General features: G+C 48.1%; 1 protein-coding gene across 1 annotated transcript; it reads right to left on the reverse strand.

Annotated features, from left to right (window-relative positions):
* Window positions 1-34: 34 nt before the first annotated feature.
* Window positions 35-18,382, reverse strand: tub (TUB bipartite transcription factor). The gene is made up of 12 exons (XM_067249339.1): window positions 18,345-18,382; window positions 14,348-14,399; window positions 11,178-11,340; window positions 8,079-8,216; window positions 5,764-5,919; window positions 4,857-4,978; window positions 3,589-3,780; window positions 3,192-3,304; window positions 1,129-1,243; window positions 744-842; window positions 355-526; window positions 35-168 (listed from the first exon to the last, which is right to left on the reverse strand). The coding sequence occupies exons 1-12, from the start codon at window positions 18,380-18,382 to the stop codon at window positions 35-37; spliced, it is 1,494 nt and encodes a 497-aa protein (XP_067105440.1).
* Window positions 18,383-19,330: the final 948 nt, after the last annotated feature.

A 19,330-nucleotide genomic window follows, 5' to 3' on the forward strand; every position in this document is an offset into this window, starting at 1 on the left:
CAGCAGATTTGGGGGGGGGGAGCTGGAACGATCGCTACTCACATGCCAGCTTGCTGTCAAAGCTGGAGAGAGCGATGGCAAAGGCTTGCAGGGCACACATAGGGTAGTTATAGTCCATGGTGAACACGTCCTCTGCCACACGGCCAAACTGCATCACGATGTAGTCCGCTACGGGGAGAGGAACCGGGAGAACACAGATCAAACACAGTCCCTCTGATATCGAGCTACATTCAAACAGTGAACAAGGCATTCGAAAGCTGTTGTGTACAGTGTATCAGTAGTACAACTCTACTGTGAGTGGATGTGACAGTGAGCAAGCCAATCATGCGGCCTGACAGAGGCTGGGAAGCTCACGGTCGTTGTCATGGATGATCTGGAAATTCTTGACGGAGGCCTGGGTGACCCTGCCGTGGAAGTTGAGCACGTAGGACTGCGTGTCATCGTTCCACACCGGGGTCTTGTTGTGCAGCTCGATCACACTCTCGGTGCTCTTGTTCTGCCACCGCGCCAGCAATGACTCGTGGTCCTGGGGCAGGGGGGGAAGGCAGACCAGAGAGGTTTCAGCATGGGCAGTCGATTAGTCAGTTAGTCAGTCAAATAGTCGGTAGTGTTTTTTGACTCGCTGACTCACTCACTCCGGATTCACTCCCTCCTGCCCTCTCTCCTTCATTCACTCACTCACTCCCTCATTCCCTCACTCACTCACTCCTCCATTCCTCCCTGTATTGACGAGAGCCACTCACATTGCGTGGGCGAATAGACACTCTCTCGTGGTCCATGTTCATCCCAGGTATGATGACGCTCATCTTCCGAGGTCCTTTAAACCCTAACACATTGGTCTCCTAAAGAGGGAGCACACAGACAACGTTGTTTTACAGCTCTCCAGTAAGCCGCACCAATCATACAGTGTGTCCGTAAACTAAAACCAATGTCTTTCCTGGGTTTACAATTTTATGAAGTAGCCCTACAAAGGGCCATTTTCAGCTTTGAGCAATAGGTGTCGCTATGCCCCTTCAGTGGGCTATGTGACGGACAGTAACCATTATTCCACACCTTCCTTGTGACACATCCCCCAATCTATACCTACTACATGGCTTGGTACCAACGGTTTCTCTCTTGAGGACTCACATAGCATATTGCTGCCAGCTCCTGACGCAGGTTTTCAGCCTCCAGACTAGAAGGGGTCTTGGCTGGGTTCAGCCCACTGTCATACACGGTGAACTTGGTGCCCATGAGGTTAGACCTGAAGAGGGAAAACAATGAGGGGCTTAGAGGAGTGTGTCTGTATGTGCATGCATATGCGTGTGTGTGTGTGTGTTTCAGGAGCTTGCTCTGTAATAAAGAGGTTAAGATCAATTTGGAGCTAATGAAGGCAGTGGTTTGTCCCTTTAACCCTAATCAGCTAGCTACTGGACCTCATACTCCAATCAAAGTCAATGGCAGGGAAAATGGCTCTGCTAATCACAGAGAAATAAACAGAAATGAAATCACTTGTCTCTCGGCCTTCAACAATCACTGTTTGATTACTGATCGTGAACTTAACAATAACTGTCATCATTTAGTCAGAATCTCACCAGTCATTTCACAATACAGGTAATCACGAAAAAACTGGTACAATGCAAGGCTAATTCTTATAATCCACAGTATTCACCTAATGGTAAATTGTGCAATATCAATGCAAGGTTTATTGTTTAAGGTTTTGTGACTTTACAGAAGTGTAATACACTTGACAAGCATGTTGCAAAATGTAAGCTTTTTATTTGTATTGTTTTTATTAATCCAAATGAAACATATTAGTGATTTGTTGGTTACAATTATATAAATGTGCTACTGTTTGTATGTTATGGCTTATCTGTCTGTAAAAGAAACCTTTGATGCTGGGATCAGATCTAGATTTTTTGACAATAATCAACATAACCAAGAGGTGGACCATGGCCAGATTCAGATGAGAGGCTTGCTATCCACCCTCTGTTAATCAGGCCACAGTTAGCTACGGACAATTGACCGTGAAGGTCAAAGAAAAGGTTGCAATCTCATCTTCACAACCTCTCCACAACTTCCATCAGAGGCAGGTGAAAGGTCTCTGCCTGTCTCGATCTAGCTCTTCATCCTTCAAGTGTGGTTATGATGACGGAAGCCAGAGGAGATCTCCGTATCGACCGAGAGAGTAGGGAGAGGACATTAATGAAGACTGTGGCCGGCCATGTTTGACGAGACTCCCTTGGGGGCTCTCTGGTGCCACGGTGCCCTGATAGGATCTCAAAGGGCGGCTGATGTCACTGCCTGCTTCTCTTAGCCTGCAGTCACCACTAAAACCCCTCACACAAACACGAGTAGACCCAGAAACAGCCAAAACACACAACTGGACACACATATGCACGCATGGCACAATCTGCCAAACGATATTGACAGCGCACTTAGTGCAGACCGCACTGCAGTTTCCGCTCCCAGACCAGGCGCAGACCACACCCACCCACCCAGACTGACAGAGCTGTGTTCCGCAGGGTCTGTCCTCTGCTCCAACTTTAATCACACCTAGCGGCCATCACCCAGGTGCAGCTTCCCCCTCCGAACAATGAAAACAGATGAGCCCTCAAACGGAAGTAATGAATCCAATTACTTTCCTTTTCTGCAGCAGACCTGACAGGTGTGGGGCTGCATAGCCCACCATTCATTAGAGATGTTCACATAGCTAATTCATTCTCCTCTCATCTCACACGAGGCTAATGTTGTCTTGCATACCTCAAGTCAAAGGAAAGTACAGAAGAATGTTTACGGGCAATTTTAATTCATGCCTTTTTTATCTACCTTGAAGCATACATTGTGAAAAGCAAATAAGTTCCCATTGGCACTTATTTGCTTTTCACAATGTATGCATCATGTTTTGGCTACCCACAATGTTTTTGGGGCTATCTCGTTGTTTATGATCATTGACCTTATACACTTTTGTAAAGCTCTCTCTTGGAAGTCGCTTTGGATAAAAGCGTCTGCTAAATGAATAAATGTAAATGTAATGTAATATACCTACCCTTTTGTACCTTCTCTAAACCCGTGAAAGCAAAAAATATATATATTGGAAAGGATTTTCAATAATTACTGGCTTTATATTTTGAATACAGCAGACAGCAGGTTGGCTAGATGGCAACAGGTTATCTGGAGGCGCTGTACTGATGAAAGCGAGATGCCCTCACCTTAGCTTCCCAATGAAGCTCTCCCCTCCTCGTGACAGGTCCGTGGGATCGATGGAGATGAGGTAATTAGATGTTTTACTCTTCTTTCTCTTCCTCCCAGCTAACAGGAACACCTAAGGTGGATCAAGCCCCAATCCAATTAGGGCAACACCAACCCCTCCAAAAAACATCAACATCCGCTCTGACTGGAGGGCCTCATTTAGATGCGCACATGCTTAGAACACGCGCACTGAAACATTGTCGGCAACGAAAGCAGGGTACTGTTTACAATCAAAGGGATCAAATGAAGTGCAGTTTAACGCGGAACCTTATGATAACGGTACAACCGTAAAACGGTGATGCAAACAGTGCCCACATGTCTGTGTGGTCCACAGTGGTGTGCTGCTGCGCTCCTCACCTTCTTGCCGTCCTCCCTCTCCAGGTGGAGGTAGTAGGTGGGGTACATGCCTCTGTCCATGCCCTTCTTGTCCCTGGTGATCCGGCACTTCACCGTGGCCCCCTGGGGGGCGGGGCGCAGGGTGAACTCCTCCAGGTCGTCCACGTCGATGGCGGGCTCGCTAATGGGGGGCGTGGATGCAGAGGCGGCATCCTGGGGGAATGAACACGGGCAGCCCAATCAGACGAGGTGAGGATGGCTGGCAACTAAGCCATCACATCCGCACTTACAGGACAGGGAAGGGGAAAGCTGGGATAGGTTAAGGAGGATCAGGGTATCCAGAGGGACTGGAGTCGTGTCGGTTCATTGTGCCGTCTGGGTCACAAATCAAGTGGTGACGCCAGCTGGCTCTCCCTAAAGGGGGTTACGGGTCCACATGGAATGACTGGTCAGACGTCATGGTAACGAGTGAAATGCCAGCCGACGTCACTGAGATCCCTTCGTTACTGTACCGTGGGCTGCCGGGGCATCGTACCATCAGTCACCTTCCTTTTGTGTCTCCACAACCCTGCCTCCCTCTCCCTCCCTCCCTCCCTGCCTCCCTTCTCTGAGTCACTGTCCTTAGGGGATAATGGCTCTGCCACCTGAAAGCAAAGAAATAATGGCCTGTGCTAAAATCATCTCTCATTCAGACCAATAACAACCAGTGGTTATGTTGGAAGTGAAGAGTCTTGCAGGGGGTGACAGAACAGACGGCATGTCTGAAAACCCAGAGACCTCAGCCCTGCAGGGATGCCATCGCTCTCTCCGTCATTCAGGCTACGTCTGGGGGATAGTTTCACATGAAGCAGAGCAAAGGGAGGGCTACATTTGCATCATGGAAATCCAAGCCAACAGTTGTTTTTAATAGCATTGAAAGAAGTCAGCACAATTAAGTCCAATTACGTTGGAACATTTGATATGCAGGGAACACACCCCCCGGTGGGATCTGTTTCCTCTTTTTATTAGACCAGATTGGCCATCAGTGTTCTAGACAGCTAACTTTAATTACAAGTTGCAAAAACCGAGAACAAACATCAATTTCACACAAATCACCCATGTCCTAGTCTTTCCTCTCTCTGTGAATTATCCTGACAAATGAACAGATAAACAGATCGAAGTCAAACTCGTGTCCAATCCTCAGATGGATTAAGCCGAGGAACCGAGCATGCACAAGGGGCGTTAGTGCTGCGTCAGCGCCGGCCTTTAGGGGAGGGGTCAACAGAGGGGTCAGGGCTGCTCAGGTTTACCTTGCAGGACTTCTTGCTCGTGGCAGACCCGGGCCTCGTGTTGCTGTTGAGCTGGGAGGAACTGGAGCTGACTTCATCCTCATCATCCTCCTCTTCATCAAAGTTCATACTGCTAGAAATGCCTTCAGAAGCAGGGGCAGAGAGAGAGTTATTATCGTGTTAGTTTCTGCCCCAAGGATAGTGATAAGAACACTTTATACTAAATAATCCCACTGTTCGAAAACCACGAGCGCAAACACACACAAACACACACAAGTCAATACCTAGTTATGGCAGTGCCGTTGTTGCCCAAAATATTTACTATCCATATAATCAATATCTCCTACATTTTAAATTATCTACTGTTTAGCTTACCAGGAATTACATTTCAGTACTATAGAAATAGAGAGAGAGAGCTGCATAGAGATAGAGATAGATACAGAGTGATCCAGAGAAAGACTGAATGTAGGAACTGTCACACCCATCAACATGATAGAGACTGTCAGTGAATTTTTTTTGTGAGTTAGGTGGCTGATGTTATTAATAAGGTGTTAATAATCTTCATTACAAAGCTTTCTTGAATACTCAATTCTGGTCAATCATGGCACTCTCCAACATGTTATTTCTGAACAGCAGATTGCTGCGATGAATGACAGACCGTTGCTATGGATGCAGATCTAAATCTAAAGGATTTTTTAAATATTGCATTTTTAATGCAAATAGTTTTCAATATTAAAGCAGTATTTTGTGTCAAATGATTTATTTCAGCAGTAAATAGCCATGTAAGAAGCGGAATAATGTTCAGTGAGCCGGTCAATTACTGCAAAATAAACCCCTCCAGGCTGATTCAAGACCTGCAACACCGCATTCTGACAGGTAGAGGTGCAGGGACACTTAGAAGTACGGGTACAGGTCCTGGTCCTGGTACCTTTCTTGAGCATGGTGACCCTGAGATCCTGCTTGCCATGTGAAGGAGCACTGCCCACAGAGTCCCCCTCACTGGCCTCTTCTGTGGCCAGGTGGCCCACGGTCAGGATCTGGATTTGACCCTCCTCCTGGAAGGAAGCTGGACCGTCGAGCCCTGCTGGAGCACAACAGCCCCCTCGGCCTGTCAGACCACCTCGCTAGTCCACTTCTACCTAGCACACTACAACCTAGTACACTGTTACGTAGGACACCTATCTACAGTAGTACACTACAGCCTAGTATCCTTCTTCCTAGTATTAGGCCCTGTAGCATGCAATCCTAGTTAACAACTAAATGGGAATTGTGAAGACACATACTTGCATGCAGGACAGCCATACAATCAAAAGCATTCACAAGTATTAAAGTATTAAATGGAACAATGCTTGCATGCAAGGAACCATGGCATGGACAACAAAGGTTGTGAAAATATCAAAAAATTAGATGAAGTAGAATGTCTGTGAAATAAATTCAATATAAAAGGTTGTAAATCAGTTGTAAATCAATGTAGACCGCAGAGTGCCATCTGCCTCCTGATTAGATGTTACGGCGTATCACTCGGCCACTGCACTTACATGCTAGCATTTTTTTTCGACGCTATTAGCAAGCTATCCTCTGGTCCTTTGTCATTCAATTAGGCTGTACAGCAGGTCAAAACACCAAGTCCCATCTGTCCTGCCAGTTACTGACCCAGCCCCATGTCATTAGCCCAAGATTACTGACCTCCTCTAGAGGACAGGCCAGGTGATCACAGCTACTCAGAATCTGGCATGTTGTTTCCTCTTTTTTACTGAAAGGTCAGTATTGTGTACATTCAAGGAGAACGCGTTATTGCTTCTGAATTCATGAGTTGCTCACTCATACTAATTTCCATGGACAGGCTGTGACTGCACACCAATTACAGGTGAATATTGGAGAGAGGTTGTGGCTTTCAGAAGACCGGCGTTAGCAATGCTGGTTTCAGACAGTTGTTGCTCTGTGTGTGTGGGTGCGTGTATGTGTGGGTGGTGTGGGTTTGTGTGTGTGTTTGGTGTGTGTGTGTGTGTGACAGGGTGAGTTATCATTCCAAAAGAGCACAGGCCATGTCAGTGCTGAAGGCCAGGACTCTGACCTGACTAATCACCAGCCCTGAGTGAATCCTATTAGCTGTCGCAGAGAAAAACAAAGACATTGAACAGACCTGCTGGCATCAGACCTAACCAACAAAACAAACACCTGGGTTCCGTTATGACAAAATGAAGTCAGATAGGTAGCATAAAAGATTCCTTCATGCTGATCAATCTGTGGATGAACAAGTGAATTAAATATCTGTGTAAATGCTTCAACAAATGGATGTTCGGTTATGTATTAAAGATGCTTTCAATCTGTTATATAAGTTACCTACAAGACTTTTAATGTACAATTTTGTTATAAGGAAAATAAGGATGCTTCTAAAAAAGGGAAAGAGAGTGGAATGCAAAGTTTCACTTTAACTTCTATTCACGCTAGTCTTTTATGAAGGCCAAGGAGGCATTTTAATAGCCAACCAGTCACTGATGTGTTTACTTGGCAAGCTAACAGAACCCAGTCCTCTCACATCATTACAGACACTGTGGCTGTGATGGGCTTACCGCCCTGAGTGGAGGCTTAGCCACTCTGAAAGGGCAGCCTCATTAGCCTCGGCGTGCCTCTCTCCACTAGAGGCACGCCACAGAAATATGTGCTGACCCTCGTCCTGGGTGAGGAGGAATAAGTTTGATTGACAATGGAAATGAGAAAAAAGGAGAAGGGAACAATAAACACTACCTACCTTGACAAGAAAAGGACATTTTCGCACATCACAATTTTATGCTCCCCAAAAAAGACTAACAATGATAAACACCGGTGATAAAAATAATGTGAAACGAATAGACAAAATCATAGTTTTCCAGTCAAACACTATTGATATTCCTTCATTTGTCAGTTTGACAGACATCAAGGTGGTACAGGCAGGAGGTGTTGGTGAATGACAAGACCAGAGTCTGGGGCCATGCAACATACTTTTCTCTGCACTGCCAAACAAAGATTCAAGCGCATTCTCTCACAAGAGATGTGTGGTCTCATTGTACTGTGGATTTCTCTCTGATCCTCTCAATTTTAGCCTTCAAACAGCAAAAGCGGGTGGATGCATGCTGTGAACTAGGTACGAGAAAGCTGGCTCTTCTAACAATGTTTGTCTGTCCGTCCGTCCGTCTGTCTAACGGTCTGTCTGTCTATCAGGTCAGCAGGCTGTCTGTCAGGCTGCCAGTCATCCGGGCTGACCTTTGTGCCTTCCCTTCCTCTCCTTCTTGGCGCTGCCTGTCTGCGGCGTGGAGCAGGCCGATGCCTTGGCCTTTTTGGCCGAGCGGGGAGGCTGGGTCTCCAGCACAGCCTTGCCCTCCTCCTGCTCCGCTTCTTGTACTACGCAGTGGCCAGCAGCACAGCCAGGGTTAGCAGGGCAGAAGGGATTACAGAGAGAGAGAGAGAGAGAGAGAGAGAGAGAGAGAGAGAGAGAGAGAGAGAGAGAGAGAGAGAGAGAGAGGGAGAGAGAGAGAGAGAGAGAGAGAGAGAGAGAGAGAGAGAGAGAGAGAGAGAGAGAGAGAGAGAGAGAGAGAGAGAGAGAGAGAGAGAGAGAGAGAGAGAGAGAGAGAGAGAGAGAGAGAGAGAGAGAGAGAGAGAGAGAGAGAGAGAGAGAGAGAGAGAGAGAGAGAGAGAAAATGACATATATTAAGCCAGAGGAAAAATAAGCCAAGGTTAAAGAGAAAGAGGGACAAGGAAATGCAAGTTAACCAAGAAAGCAGACCTGGATCAATGACATACATACAACAAGCAAATGAAAGTTTGGGGAATTAATTGTAGTAATTATTAAAGAAGTCATTTATGTGGGTTGTGCTACTCATCACGGTTGAGGGGTTATTGACGCCGGCCTGCTAAAGAAGAAGGTCAGTTTACAGGAGCAGCAAAGGTTTAGTGGTATTTCTCACCACAAAGGAAATGACCATGATGACTCTCCCCATTTTAGTGTATCAGAAGTGTCCATGATGTTCAATGTGTTTGTGATCAGTCTGGGAATTCTATTGCTTTTCACTCATTCCCAGCAACAAATGAATCAAGGCTAATTGGCACAGTAATTAAATAATATAACTAGGAGGGAGTCAGGTGGCTGAGCGGTGAGGGAATCGGGCTAGTAATCTGAAGGTTGCCAGTTCGATTCCCGGTCAAGCCAACTGACGTTGTGTCCTTGGGCAAGGCACTTCACCCTACTTGCCTCGGGGGAATGTCCCTGTACTTACTGTAAGTCGCTCTGGATAAGAGTGTCTGCTAAATGACTAAATGTAAATGTAAACTAACTACGCTAAGTTTGGTATGATGATAAAGTGACTAATGCATCTTATGAGGAGTACTCCTTATCTTAGGGGTACAGTTACAGTAATGTGGGCCTTGCCAGCATCTGCCTAAGCATTTAACATCACTGTGAGTACCCGTTCCACAGGCAGTTATTCATACTGTGCTAGCTTCAACTAGCTTGAAGTTCATATGAAAGAAAATGCTGTTGGTTACGGTGTGGAAGATGTTGCTATTAGATTCAAACCTTAGTGGGCTCTAAAGATGATGTCACATCATCAGACCATCCATAAGAGCGAAAACTCTGAGGTGGACCAAGCAATCCCAGCAGAGGATATACTGTAGAGGGTTTACTAAAGAAATAGTCCTGTTGAACTTCCATTATAGATGCACAATGAAACATGGTTACGAAATGTACCCACATTTTGGGGTCAGGTCACCCATCAATGTCACATTGACCTGCGCACCTAGCCGGATACAAATGTTCAAGAGGAAAGAATACAAGTTCCTGCCCGGATTTAGATCAAATGAATGCGTGTTTACAAAAGAACACTAATGTACATAGGGGAGGCAGAGCACTCAGGCCTTGAATGTCGAATAAGATCTTAAAATAGAGACACGAAAATGAGAGCAATCAAGGGACCTGCGGCAGTAATCTAAAAGCCCTGAAGAAGAGGAAGAGGAAGCAAGAGAGAGAGAGAGAGAGAGAGAGAAAGCGAGAGGAAGGGGCCGGAGGGGGGGTGGTGCATATTCTTTCAAGGTGAAATGCGTTTGTCACTGCTGCCCGAAGTCCTTCTCTGTTGCCAAGCAAAATGTTGTCGTGTTTTTTTTTTTTCAATCCCACTGTCCGTTTGGACGTGTGCTACGTTACAGAACAGCCTCAAAGGCAGCATCTGTTTGACATCTCTAAAAGGGAGGCTGACACTGCAGAGGGGGGCCGCGCGCGGAGAAGTTCCGGGTCACACATCGACGGCTTGTGTGTGCGTGCGCGTGCGCGTGTGTGTGTACTCTGTGTTTAGCAGACACAGCTTGAGAGAAGATCTCTCTCGTAAACACTAAACACATTCATTAGACTCGACGGAGGGTGAGGGAATCTGAAAAAGCCCTCCTCTGCAGTCAGGCAGAGTGCGAGGGGGGAGCGAGGGAGGGTTCTCCTATCCACGCTCCGCTCTCCTGATTGCCATCACTACTGTATGATGATCTCCCTCAATTTTAAACTGAGTGTATTTGATTACACATCCTGGCCTGGACAAAAAAACTGGTCTCTGCATGTGGTGTCCACAGAGCGAAAGCAACATCAGGATGAACCAGGCCAGGGCAGCATGCATGGCCTGCAGCCCAGACTCTGCCTCTCAGAGCTGGGGATTAAACAGCAGCTGATGGCCCTCTGTGGAGATAAGCAGCCCAATCACTGGCAGCCTGCCTGCTCCTGATCGAGGCATCCCTGCACAGTTGAGTTTTCTGTACTACACAGTTGACAGTTTGTTTCAGACCAAGTCTAAATGATACAGTATAGCCTTGTTTGAAGGAAGCAAATGTCAACGGTTGTACCATGCTATTACTTCACATCGAGATACTGTATTTCAACTCGCATCTCTTCAACTACGTCATGTCGTTTTCTTTTTGACATCGCATGAAGCAAAGTATCTCTTCTGCCCAAGAGCAAAGACTCAGCAGGCCAGCTCGATTAAACAGTGAGCTCTCCATGGGACTTTCACTCAAACGTTCACACCCTCTTATATCCATTTCCAATCAGCAACCTTTCACCCCCAGTCTGTTTGAGCTGCCTGGATCAATAGCAATGTGTCCAAACTGGCAGGACGTGGAGAAGCACTTGCCTGTCTGGCTGTCTGGCTGTCTGGCTGTCTGGCTGTCTGTCTGGCTAGCTCCCTGCCCTTGAAAAAGGGGCCTAAACAATTAGTACTGGGCATCCCATTTGTCTGGTGTTGCTTGGAGAGAGATGATAGGGCCAGGTCCAGATGGCAGGTCCAGGTGACAGAGCAGGTCTGGGTGTGGTTGTGGTGCTGGTGGTCATACCGTGGTAGATTGTGCTGCTATTGCTGCTCAGGTAGGACTCCACCAGCGGTGCCTGCTCCTCGCTCTGCTTGGTCCTGCGGGCCCGGGAGCGCCCGTCCACATTGGACTGAACCATGAGCGGCTCCTGTCTCTTCTTCTTCTGTTTCTGTTCCAGCAGGGCTCTCTGTGACACACACACACACACAGACAAACACACAGAGATTCTTAAATTACACTGTCATGAATAAATCACACGTGCACAAACACAATATAATAAAACATTCACAATACCCCTGCACACACACACAACCACCCACACACCTACAGACACCCCCCCACACACACACACACATTCTTAAATTACACTGTCATGAATAAATCACACATGCACAAATACAGTATAATAAAACATTCACAATACCCCTGCACACACACACACACCCAGTGACAACCACACACACACATAAACCTACACCCACATACACTCACAAACACACACACATGCACACACACACAAACACATTCTGAAAAGCACCATACTGCCTTCCATCCCATTACCACAGCACACGACGAGGCAGTGTCCTGGATGGAGGTGTGGTCATGAAACACATCAAACCCTCAAACACCTTCGTAAACCCAGTAGGCCACTGATCACAGAGCGCACGTGTGCACCTGCCATCCAGCTCACCAGAGAGCTCAGGCTGCAGCAGAAATCACACACCTGCTTACCTATGGCTGAAGAGATACTATAAATAAAAACCCATTAAGGGCTCAATCTTAAGAAATAATCCAGAGTTTGACCCCTGCCTGCGTGCAGATGCAGTTGCCTAGGTTATTGATTGCGAGGGATTCGTTGACCGCTTGACAGCACAGAGAACAAGCCAAGTCGTTTTCAAAAACAGTCGTCTTCACTTTCTGCTGCATTCGTTGTGCTACTTGAACATCTTTTTCTCCAACAGACACCGCAGCCCGATCTGTGTCCCAGATTCATTATCCCAGTTCACCCTAAATAATGACTTTACTTTTCCCTTGTGATATGACATGAATGTGCAGTAATATGAGTTTTGAGGCTTTGGCAAGTTTGTAAGTGTCTGTTAATTCAGGGTCTCCTGAGACAGCAGGGCTGCTGGTGATCAGGAAGGTTCGATTAAAACCCTTTCTGATTCGGATTCGGATTCAGCAGCAGGCAGCTGAGCTGGCCTGCTTCCAGAGCCCGCAGTAACACAGCCTCCGCCCCCAAATCCTCCACAGTCCCAGAAAAACACAGCGTGCATTCAGCATGTAGCATTAGTGTTTCAGATCTCCCTGTCTCTGCCTCTGTCTCTGCCTCTGCCTTTGCATCTGCTTTTGCTTTTGCTTCTCCTCTCTTCGCTCCTCTTCTCTCTTCTCTTCTCTCCTCTCCTCTCTTCGCTCCTCTTCTCTACTCTCTCCTCTTTTCTCTCCTCCCATCTCCATCCATCTCCTCTCCCTCTTTATCTCCCTTACCTCTCCTCGCTTCTCCCAATTCAACTTCTTCTACATGCCCCACCCTTCCCACTGGCAAGATCACCGTGAAGCAGGCCTCAGCTCCCACTCTGTAACTGGGCACCAGAGCCTGTATTCACGATGTGTCTCAGAGTAACTACAGCTAAGTCATTGTCATCTCAAACACCAAAAGAGATCCTAGATCCGACTTCATGCTCCTCCTAGACAACTCCTCCTACCAGGGCAGTCCCAGAACCATCCGGACCAGCCGTCACCAGTGGTTATGTAAGCATTGCGAACTGAGGGAAATCCCAGAGTCTGAGCTCATCAAATATTGAGGGAATCCCTGATGGTGCAGAAAGCTGCTCTGTCTACTCTGCTGAGACACTTTTGGCTGAGGCCAAACGTGGAGGAATCGCCGTACTTGAGCAGAGAATCAGAGGATAGACCACAGAGGAGAGGAGAGGAGAGAAGAGAAGAGGAGAGGACAGGAAAGAAGAGGACAGGAAAGGTCGAGAGATGGAGAGAGAGACAGACCTAACACTATAATTAGAGCACAGTGCAATGGCTGCGGAGGAATGCTGCCATGACATCCCGCTCTCATTACCTCAACCAGGGAGAGAGAACATCCTGGGAGATGCCCTCTCTTCCAGTGGGTCATGTATGGGCTCTGCAGGACACCTTGGACCAAGTTCATCAAACAATGAACCCAGGTGATGCATCTATGGACAGCAGCTTCGACGGCTGTCTCCTTGTCGAGACTGGATCGAGCAGAGCTCCGAGCACTGTTGCTTGGGTGACTGTCTTGCTAATGCAGTATGAATGTAGAAGAGCACTTTGATGTTCAAAGAATGGCTGGTTCAGCAGAGACCACTGAGTGAAGAACTGAACTGTGGATCTTCCTGCTGGAGCGCCTTACTTCTTTTACTCAGTTCATTCATAAGATATGACAGACTGTTCTGCGTTTGTCTGGGTCTGTACTTTGAGATGTTTTTACCTCGATCCTTCCTTCATTTCTTGAGATGTATTACTGTAAGGTGAACTGTGGGAAATACATTAGTAGTAGCTATCGCTAGAACAAGAAAGGGGTTTGATGTTGTTTATGTCCATGCTGAACACCCCATCATTACGCTTGGCCTACTCCTGAAATCCATAGAGATTGGCCTCATATCAGCGTTTGCTACATAATCCCCAGCCATTTTCTTCTGTATTTTAGGAAATGTAACAAGAGGTCGGATGAAACCAACGACGGCACCGTGATCTATTTTCACGCTTCTCATTGGATCGTCAGAGACGATGCAGGGAAAGTAATTGAAGTTGAGATGAAACCATTGAGATTATTTTCATGTCACGCTGCTTAATCTTGAGAAGGAATATTGCTAAGCATCTGTATCACACAGACAGGAACAGAGTCATCATCCAACCGATTAGCATAAAACACCTCTAATTGGTTGCAAATACTTAAGACTGCCAAATCCCTGAAAGACGATTAAACTGATGTGAACTAAATATCTGGTCCAGTAAGCTGTGAAATATTTACTATGGTGAAGACATTCTCTTTGTCTGTCTCTATATCTTTTTCCCCTCTCTCTGTCTCTCTCTCTCTCTCCAAATAATTATATCTCTGTCTCAATCTCTCTCACTCTTCCTTATCTCTGTTTTCCAGCCGGCTGCCTCTCCTCTGGTTGTCCTGTTTTAGCCCACATAGTGTCCCCTCCAGGGCCTACCTGTCTGTCTAGCTTCTGCTGGCGAAGGTTACTGCCTTCATCATCCAAGGTGCTGCAGAGAAGAAGGGGGGGGGGGGGGGAGAGAAAGAGGATGTTAAAAACATTGGTAAAGTCATATTTATTTACTGTAGAATTGTATGAATGCAAGGTGGGTGAGGTGGAATTCCGATTGACAGTAAAGCTTCCCTGCTTTATTGAGGGAAAACAAGGTATAGTTCCTTGGGGTCTCCTGACCGCAAGGCTTAGGCTGAGGTTGTTCTGAGAATGACTCAGAACAACAAGACCAACACACTTTACAGTAAAAGCCAACCAAGCCTTCCCTGCAGTATGAACGTGACGCGAAATGTCAAGAGTCAAATAACAAAGAGCACTATAGCTGGACGTGATCAGCTGGACGGGCTGGTGGGTTGCGCCGGCTCAACTTGTCTGCGTGAGCCTGCGTGCGTGTGGATGAGATGGGGATCGTTGGCTGAGAGCGGGCGCTGTGTGTGTGCGTGGCTGGAGGGCCATGTGACAGAGTTATATCATATCCTTTCCTCCACACCCAGATCACTAATCCTTCTGAAACCTCAAAAGGGGGGGGGGGGGGGGGGGGGGCAGACGCTGGCAGTATTGAGCGCAACTTCAGCATCCTCTGTCAATTATCGAACAGTATTTGACACACACATACACACACACAAACACACAAACAGACACAGAACCTTTGTTTGTATTTTAGACACATTTTGAAACTGAAGAGATGACAAGGACTCGGAAATAAAGAGGCAGCAATCGGCATGTTCTGTGAAGATGGAAGGCTATTTTAACATTGGCGTGTGATGTAATCAGAGAGTAATGTTCCTCGATTCAGGTGAAAGGAAGGCTCCTGACGTCTATGCTTTCTACAAACAGCATGATATTGGATTTGACGTAATATCGGATAAGCCGTGCCCACTGTACAGAGGGGGCTCAACAGGGGCATACAAAACACTTGCTGCTGAAGAGGTACGTGACAGGGTACCTGCGCTGCCTACACATCACTGTCAGTGACAACACTTGAGTTTGGGGGCGGTGATGGATGAAGGTGGCAGACAGGAGGTAGAGAGGTCCAACACTCTTTTGGGTAACCCAGCGAAGCACATCAATGAATTCTCTACCAGTAATGAGGTAGTTGACCCTCATTATTACAGCTCTGTTATGCCATTATCTGCTTGTCGGATGCTATCTACACTTGTGATTTCTGATGGCGGAACAGGAGTGTTTTATGTGTGTGTGAGTGCCTGTGTGTATGCATGTCTATGAGTGCTCTGTATTTGTGGGTTCACACTTTTTTGATTTGGTGTGCGTGGGTCTCAAAACAGTACATGCCCACTTCCTGTTTGGATCATTATAAACGTTCAGCCCCTGGTGTGAGTCAGCCAGGTAGCCGTGAGCAGAGCGTCATGTTCAGTGTCCCCCTAGTGAGAGAGCCCCCCCCGCCCCCCTCCTCTCAGTGGCACAGTGGCTGAGTACTGTGTTTACCAGGCTGTGACCCCCCCTCCTCTCAGTGGCACAGTGGCTGAGTACTGTGTTTACCAGGCTGTGACCCCCCTCCTCTCAGTGGCACAGTGGCTGAGTACTGTGTTTACCAGGCTGTGACCCCCCGCCCCCCTCCTCTCAGTGGCACAGTGGCTGAGTACTGTGTTTACCAGGCTGTGACCCCCCTCCTCTCAGTGGCACAGTGGCTGAGTACTGTGTTTACCAGGCTGTGACCCCCCTCCTCTCAGTGGCACAGTGGCTGAGTACTGTGTTTACCAGGCTGTGACCCCCCTCCTCTCAGTGGCACAGTGGCTGAGTACTGTGTTTACCAGGCTGTGACCCCCCTCCTCTCAGTGGCACAGTGGCTGAGTACTGTGTTTACCAGGCTGTGACCCCCCGGGTGGAGGAGAGCCTGTGATACACTACACTGCTGGGCCTGCAGATTAATGACAAGAGCCACATGTCCCAGCTGTGTCTCCAGTGTGCAGCCCCACATGGGGACCCATCCATATTTCATGGCGGCCTTCCATTAATTGCAGTGCCGGCTGATGGTAAGGAGAAGCCATCCATGACGGCTCCTTCGGAGGAGACGTGAGGAGCACCTGCCACTGGCCAAACCCCTTCCCCACCTCCCCCTGTTTCCTCCCCCCTCCTGGGGGAAGAGGCAACTGAACAGAGGTGCTTGAGCATGTCTCTGTGTTGTTTGTTAAGGTCTACTGTCCCAGAGGGCACTCACATCATCTAATTATTATATCACTAATAATGCTAACGGCACACAACCAGCATCAAATCTATTAACCCTTCCAGTACCCTTTCCTAATATAGATGTATCAGACATCTCAGTCACTGCTCTAGGGAGCAGAGCTTCTTTCAGGAACAACCTTACATAGATCTAAGAATCAGCACTGCAGGTCTATTTTGATTATTCCATGATGGCAAGCCAGCTCTCCTGACGCAATCTTTCAATGAGATCCATGGCAAGCCAGCTCTGTAACTTATAGCAACCAGGAGCCAATGAGAGCAAAGGATGCCTTGCAACCATGGCAATGGGGCTTGGGTTGGAGGTAGTCGCTTCAGCAATTGTGTGGCTGTTAAGTGGTAACAGGAAGACGAGCAGGCGGGAAGACAGGCAAGCAGGCAGGAAGACAGGCAAACAGGCAGGAAGACAGACAAACAGGCAGGCAGACAGGCAAACAGGCAGGAAGACAGGCAAACAGGCAGGAAGACGAGCAGGCGGGAAGACAGACAAACAGGCAGGAAGACAGGCAAACAGGCAACAGGCAAGCAGGCAGGAAGACAGGCAAACAGGCATGCAGACAGGCAAACAGGCAGGAAGACAGGCAAACTGGCAGACAGGCAAACAGGCAGGAAGATGAGCAAGCGGGAAGATAGGCAAGCAGGCAGGAAGACAGACAAACAGGCAGGAAGACAGGCAAACAGGCAGACAGGCAAACAGGCAGGAAGACAGACAAGCATGCGGGAAGACAGGCAAACAGGCAGACAGGCAAACAGGCAGGAAGACAGACAAGCAGGCAGGAAGACAGGCAAACAGGCAGGAAGACAGACAAGCAGGCGGGAAGAAAGGCAAGCAGGCGGGAAGACAGGCAAGCAGGCAGGAAGACGAGCAGATGGGAAGACAGGCAAACAGGCAGGAAGACAGGCAAACAGGCAGGAAGACAGGCAAGCAGGCAGGAAGACAGGCAGACAGGCAAGGAGGCAGGAAGACAGGCAAGCAGGCATGCATGCTTGAGGACAGACAGGCAGGTCAGCAGACAGGTAAGCAAGCACCCAGATAGACGATAGGCAGACAGGCAGGCAGACAGACAGGCAGGCAGGCAGGCGCAGACCACGCAGGCAGGCAAACATCTTTTTTCAAGACAGAAAGAAGAAAAAGCTGATAAACACTAACATCGGAGCAAAACAGTACAACTGAAGAGAATGAGCTCCAGACACTGAGAGTCAGGGGAGGTAGAGATTAATATATAATCAGATTATTATAAAATGCTTCAAAAATGTAATGTTAGTACAAGCTACACATCCACCACATCAAGATGAATCTGTTACTTTTAGTGTAGTAGTGAACTAAATTAAACATTGATATTTAAACGTACTTACATTTACCTGAAACAAATATTTCATGTTTTAATTAAGTTGCATAATGACGAGAAATGTACAATGTTATGGACTGTAGCAGAAAAACAGAATATATCCATGCAACAAACACACCGAGTAGGCTAGCTGAAGGTGATTTTGACTTTGATAAGAGCATTACTCCAGAAATGTTCTACTAGAGTACAGTATACACACATGTGGCAATGTCACTCCCACCGGGCAAGAAACCATTGCGATCAACTCCAACCCTGCCATCACAGTAACTGGCTCTGTCAAAACTGTATCGAACCGTTTACACGCTCATGCACAAACACACACACACACGCACACACTATCACAGACAAGTCCTCCCCGCAGGACGTAGAGCGGCACATGGAGAGCCTGGTACCTGTAAGGGATCCAGTCGGAGGAGAGTTTGGAGCTCATGTCTGTCAGTCACTCTGCGGGCCAACGCTGCCGTCTGGGGGGCTGGGCTGAGGGGGGCTGGGGGGGGGGGCCTGCGACAGCAACAGAGGCACCAACACAGGGAGCCGGGGGGTCTGGCGACAACGATCACAGCGACGCAGACCGCACAGCCGGCTCATTCTCTGAACACTGCCCCCTCTCTCTCTCTCTCTCTCTCTCTCTCTCTCTCTCTCTCTCTCTCTCTCTCTCTCTCTCTCTCTCTCTCTCTCTATCTCTCTCTCTCTCTCTCTCTCAGCCTCTCCCTGTCCTCTCGCTCTGCTTCGCCCTGTGCCTCTGTGTCGTCGCTCCGCAGTTACGTCCTCTGGAGCCCGGCTCTGGGGCTGGAGATGACTCCCAATCCAGGAAGGACAGACGGGCGGGCGTGCTCCTCTGTCATCCACCCCGAGCACGGAGGAAAACCTCGTCTCTCGATCTCCTCCCCCTAGTGTACACGCGTGCTATCGATCTGCACCTCTCTGTCTCTCTCTCACATACCCTGGTCTAGCGCTCTCTACCACTCTATTGCTCCTGATCTCTCGTTTTTGTTGGAACGTTCTCTTCCCGCCTCTCTCTCTCTCTCTTCCCGCCTCTCTCTCTCTCTCTTCCCGCCTCTCTCTCTCTCTCTCTCGCTCTCACTCTCTCTCGTTATCTCTCTGGCTGCATCAGTAGAGCAGCACACCGACTTGAGGAGGAGGAAGCAGGTAACATTGGATCCCTTTGTCTAGGTCCTTTGATGTTTGAGCTGTGCCTCCCTTCCAGTGTTCCTTCTCCCCGTCGCTCACCCCGCTCTCTCTCTGTCTCGCGCTCTCTCTCTCTCTTTCTCGCGCTCTCTCGTTCTCTCTCGCTCTCTCTCCCTTCCTCTCTCTACCGTGAGCACACACACATTCCTCACTGCTGGAGGCACATAAAGCACGGAAACAGGCGTGTTTT

Source organism: Osmerus mordax, chromosome 13, assembly GCF_038355195.1.
Source record: "Osmerus mordax isolate fOsmMor3 chromosome 13, fOsmMor3.pri, whole genome shotgun sequence".
Taxonomy (NCBI): Eukaryota; Metazoa; Chordata; class Actinopteri; order Osmeriformes; family Osmeridae; genus Osmerus; species Osmerus mordax.

Bases quoted from the DNA above. Each gene is read 5' to 3' on its own strand.
- tub (XM_067249339.1), bottom strand. From the start codon at position 18,382: ATGAGCTCCAAACTCTCCTCCGACTGGATCCCTTACAG. The intron at 11,341-14,347 runs GTAGGCCCTGGA...TGTGTGTCACAG, and splicing joins AGCAGAAGCTAGACAGACAG to AGAGCCCTGCTGGAACAGAA. The intron at 3,781-4,856 runs GTAAACCTGAGC...TCATTCCCCCAG, and splicing joins CGAGCAAGAAGTCCTGCAAG to GATGCCGCCTCTGCATCCAC.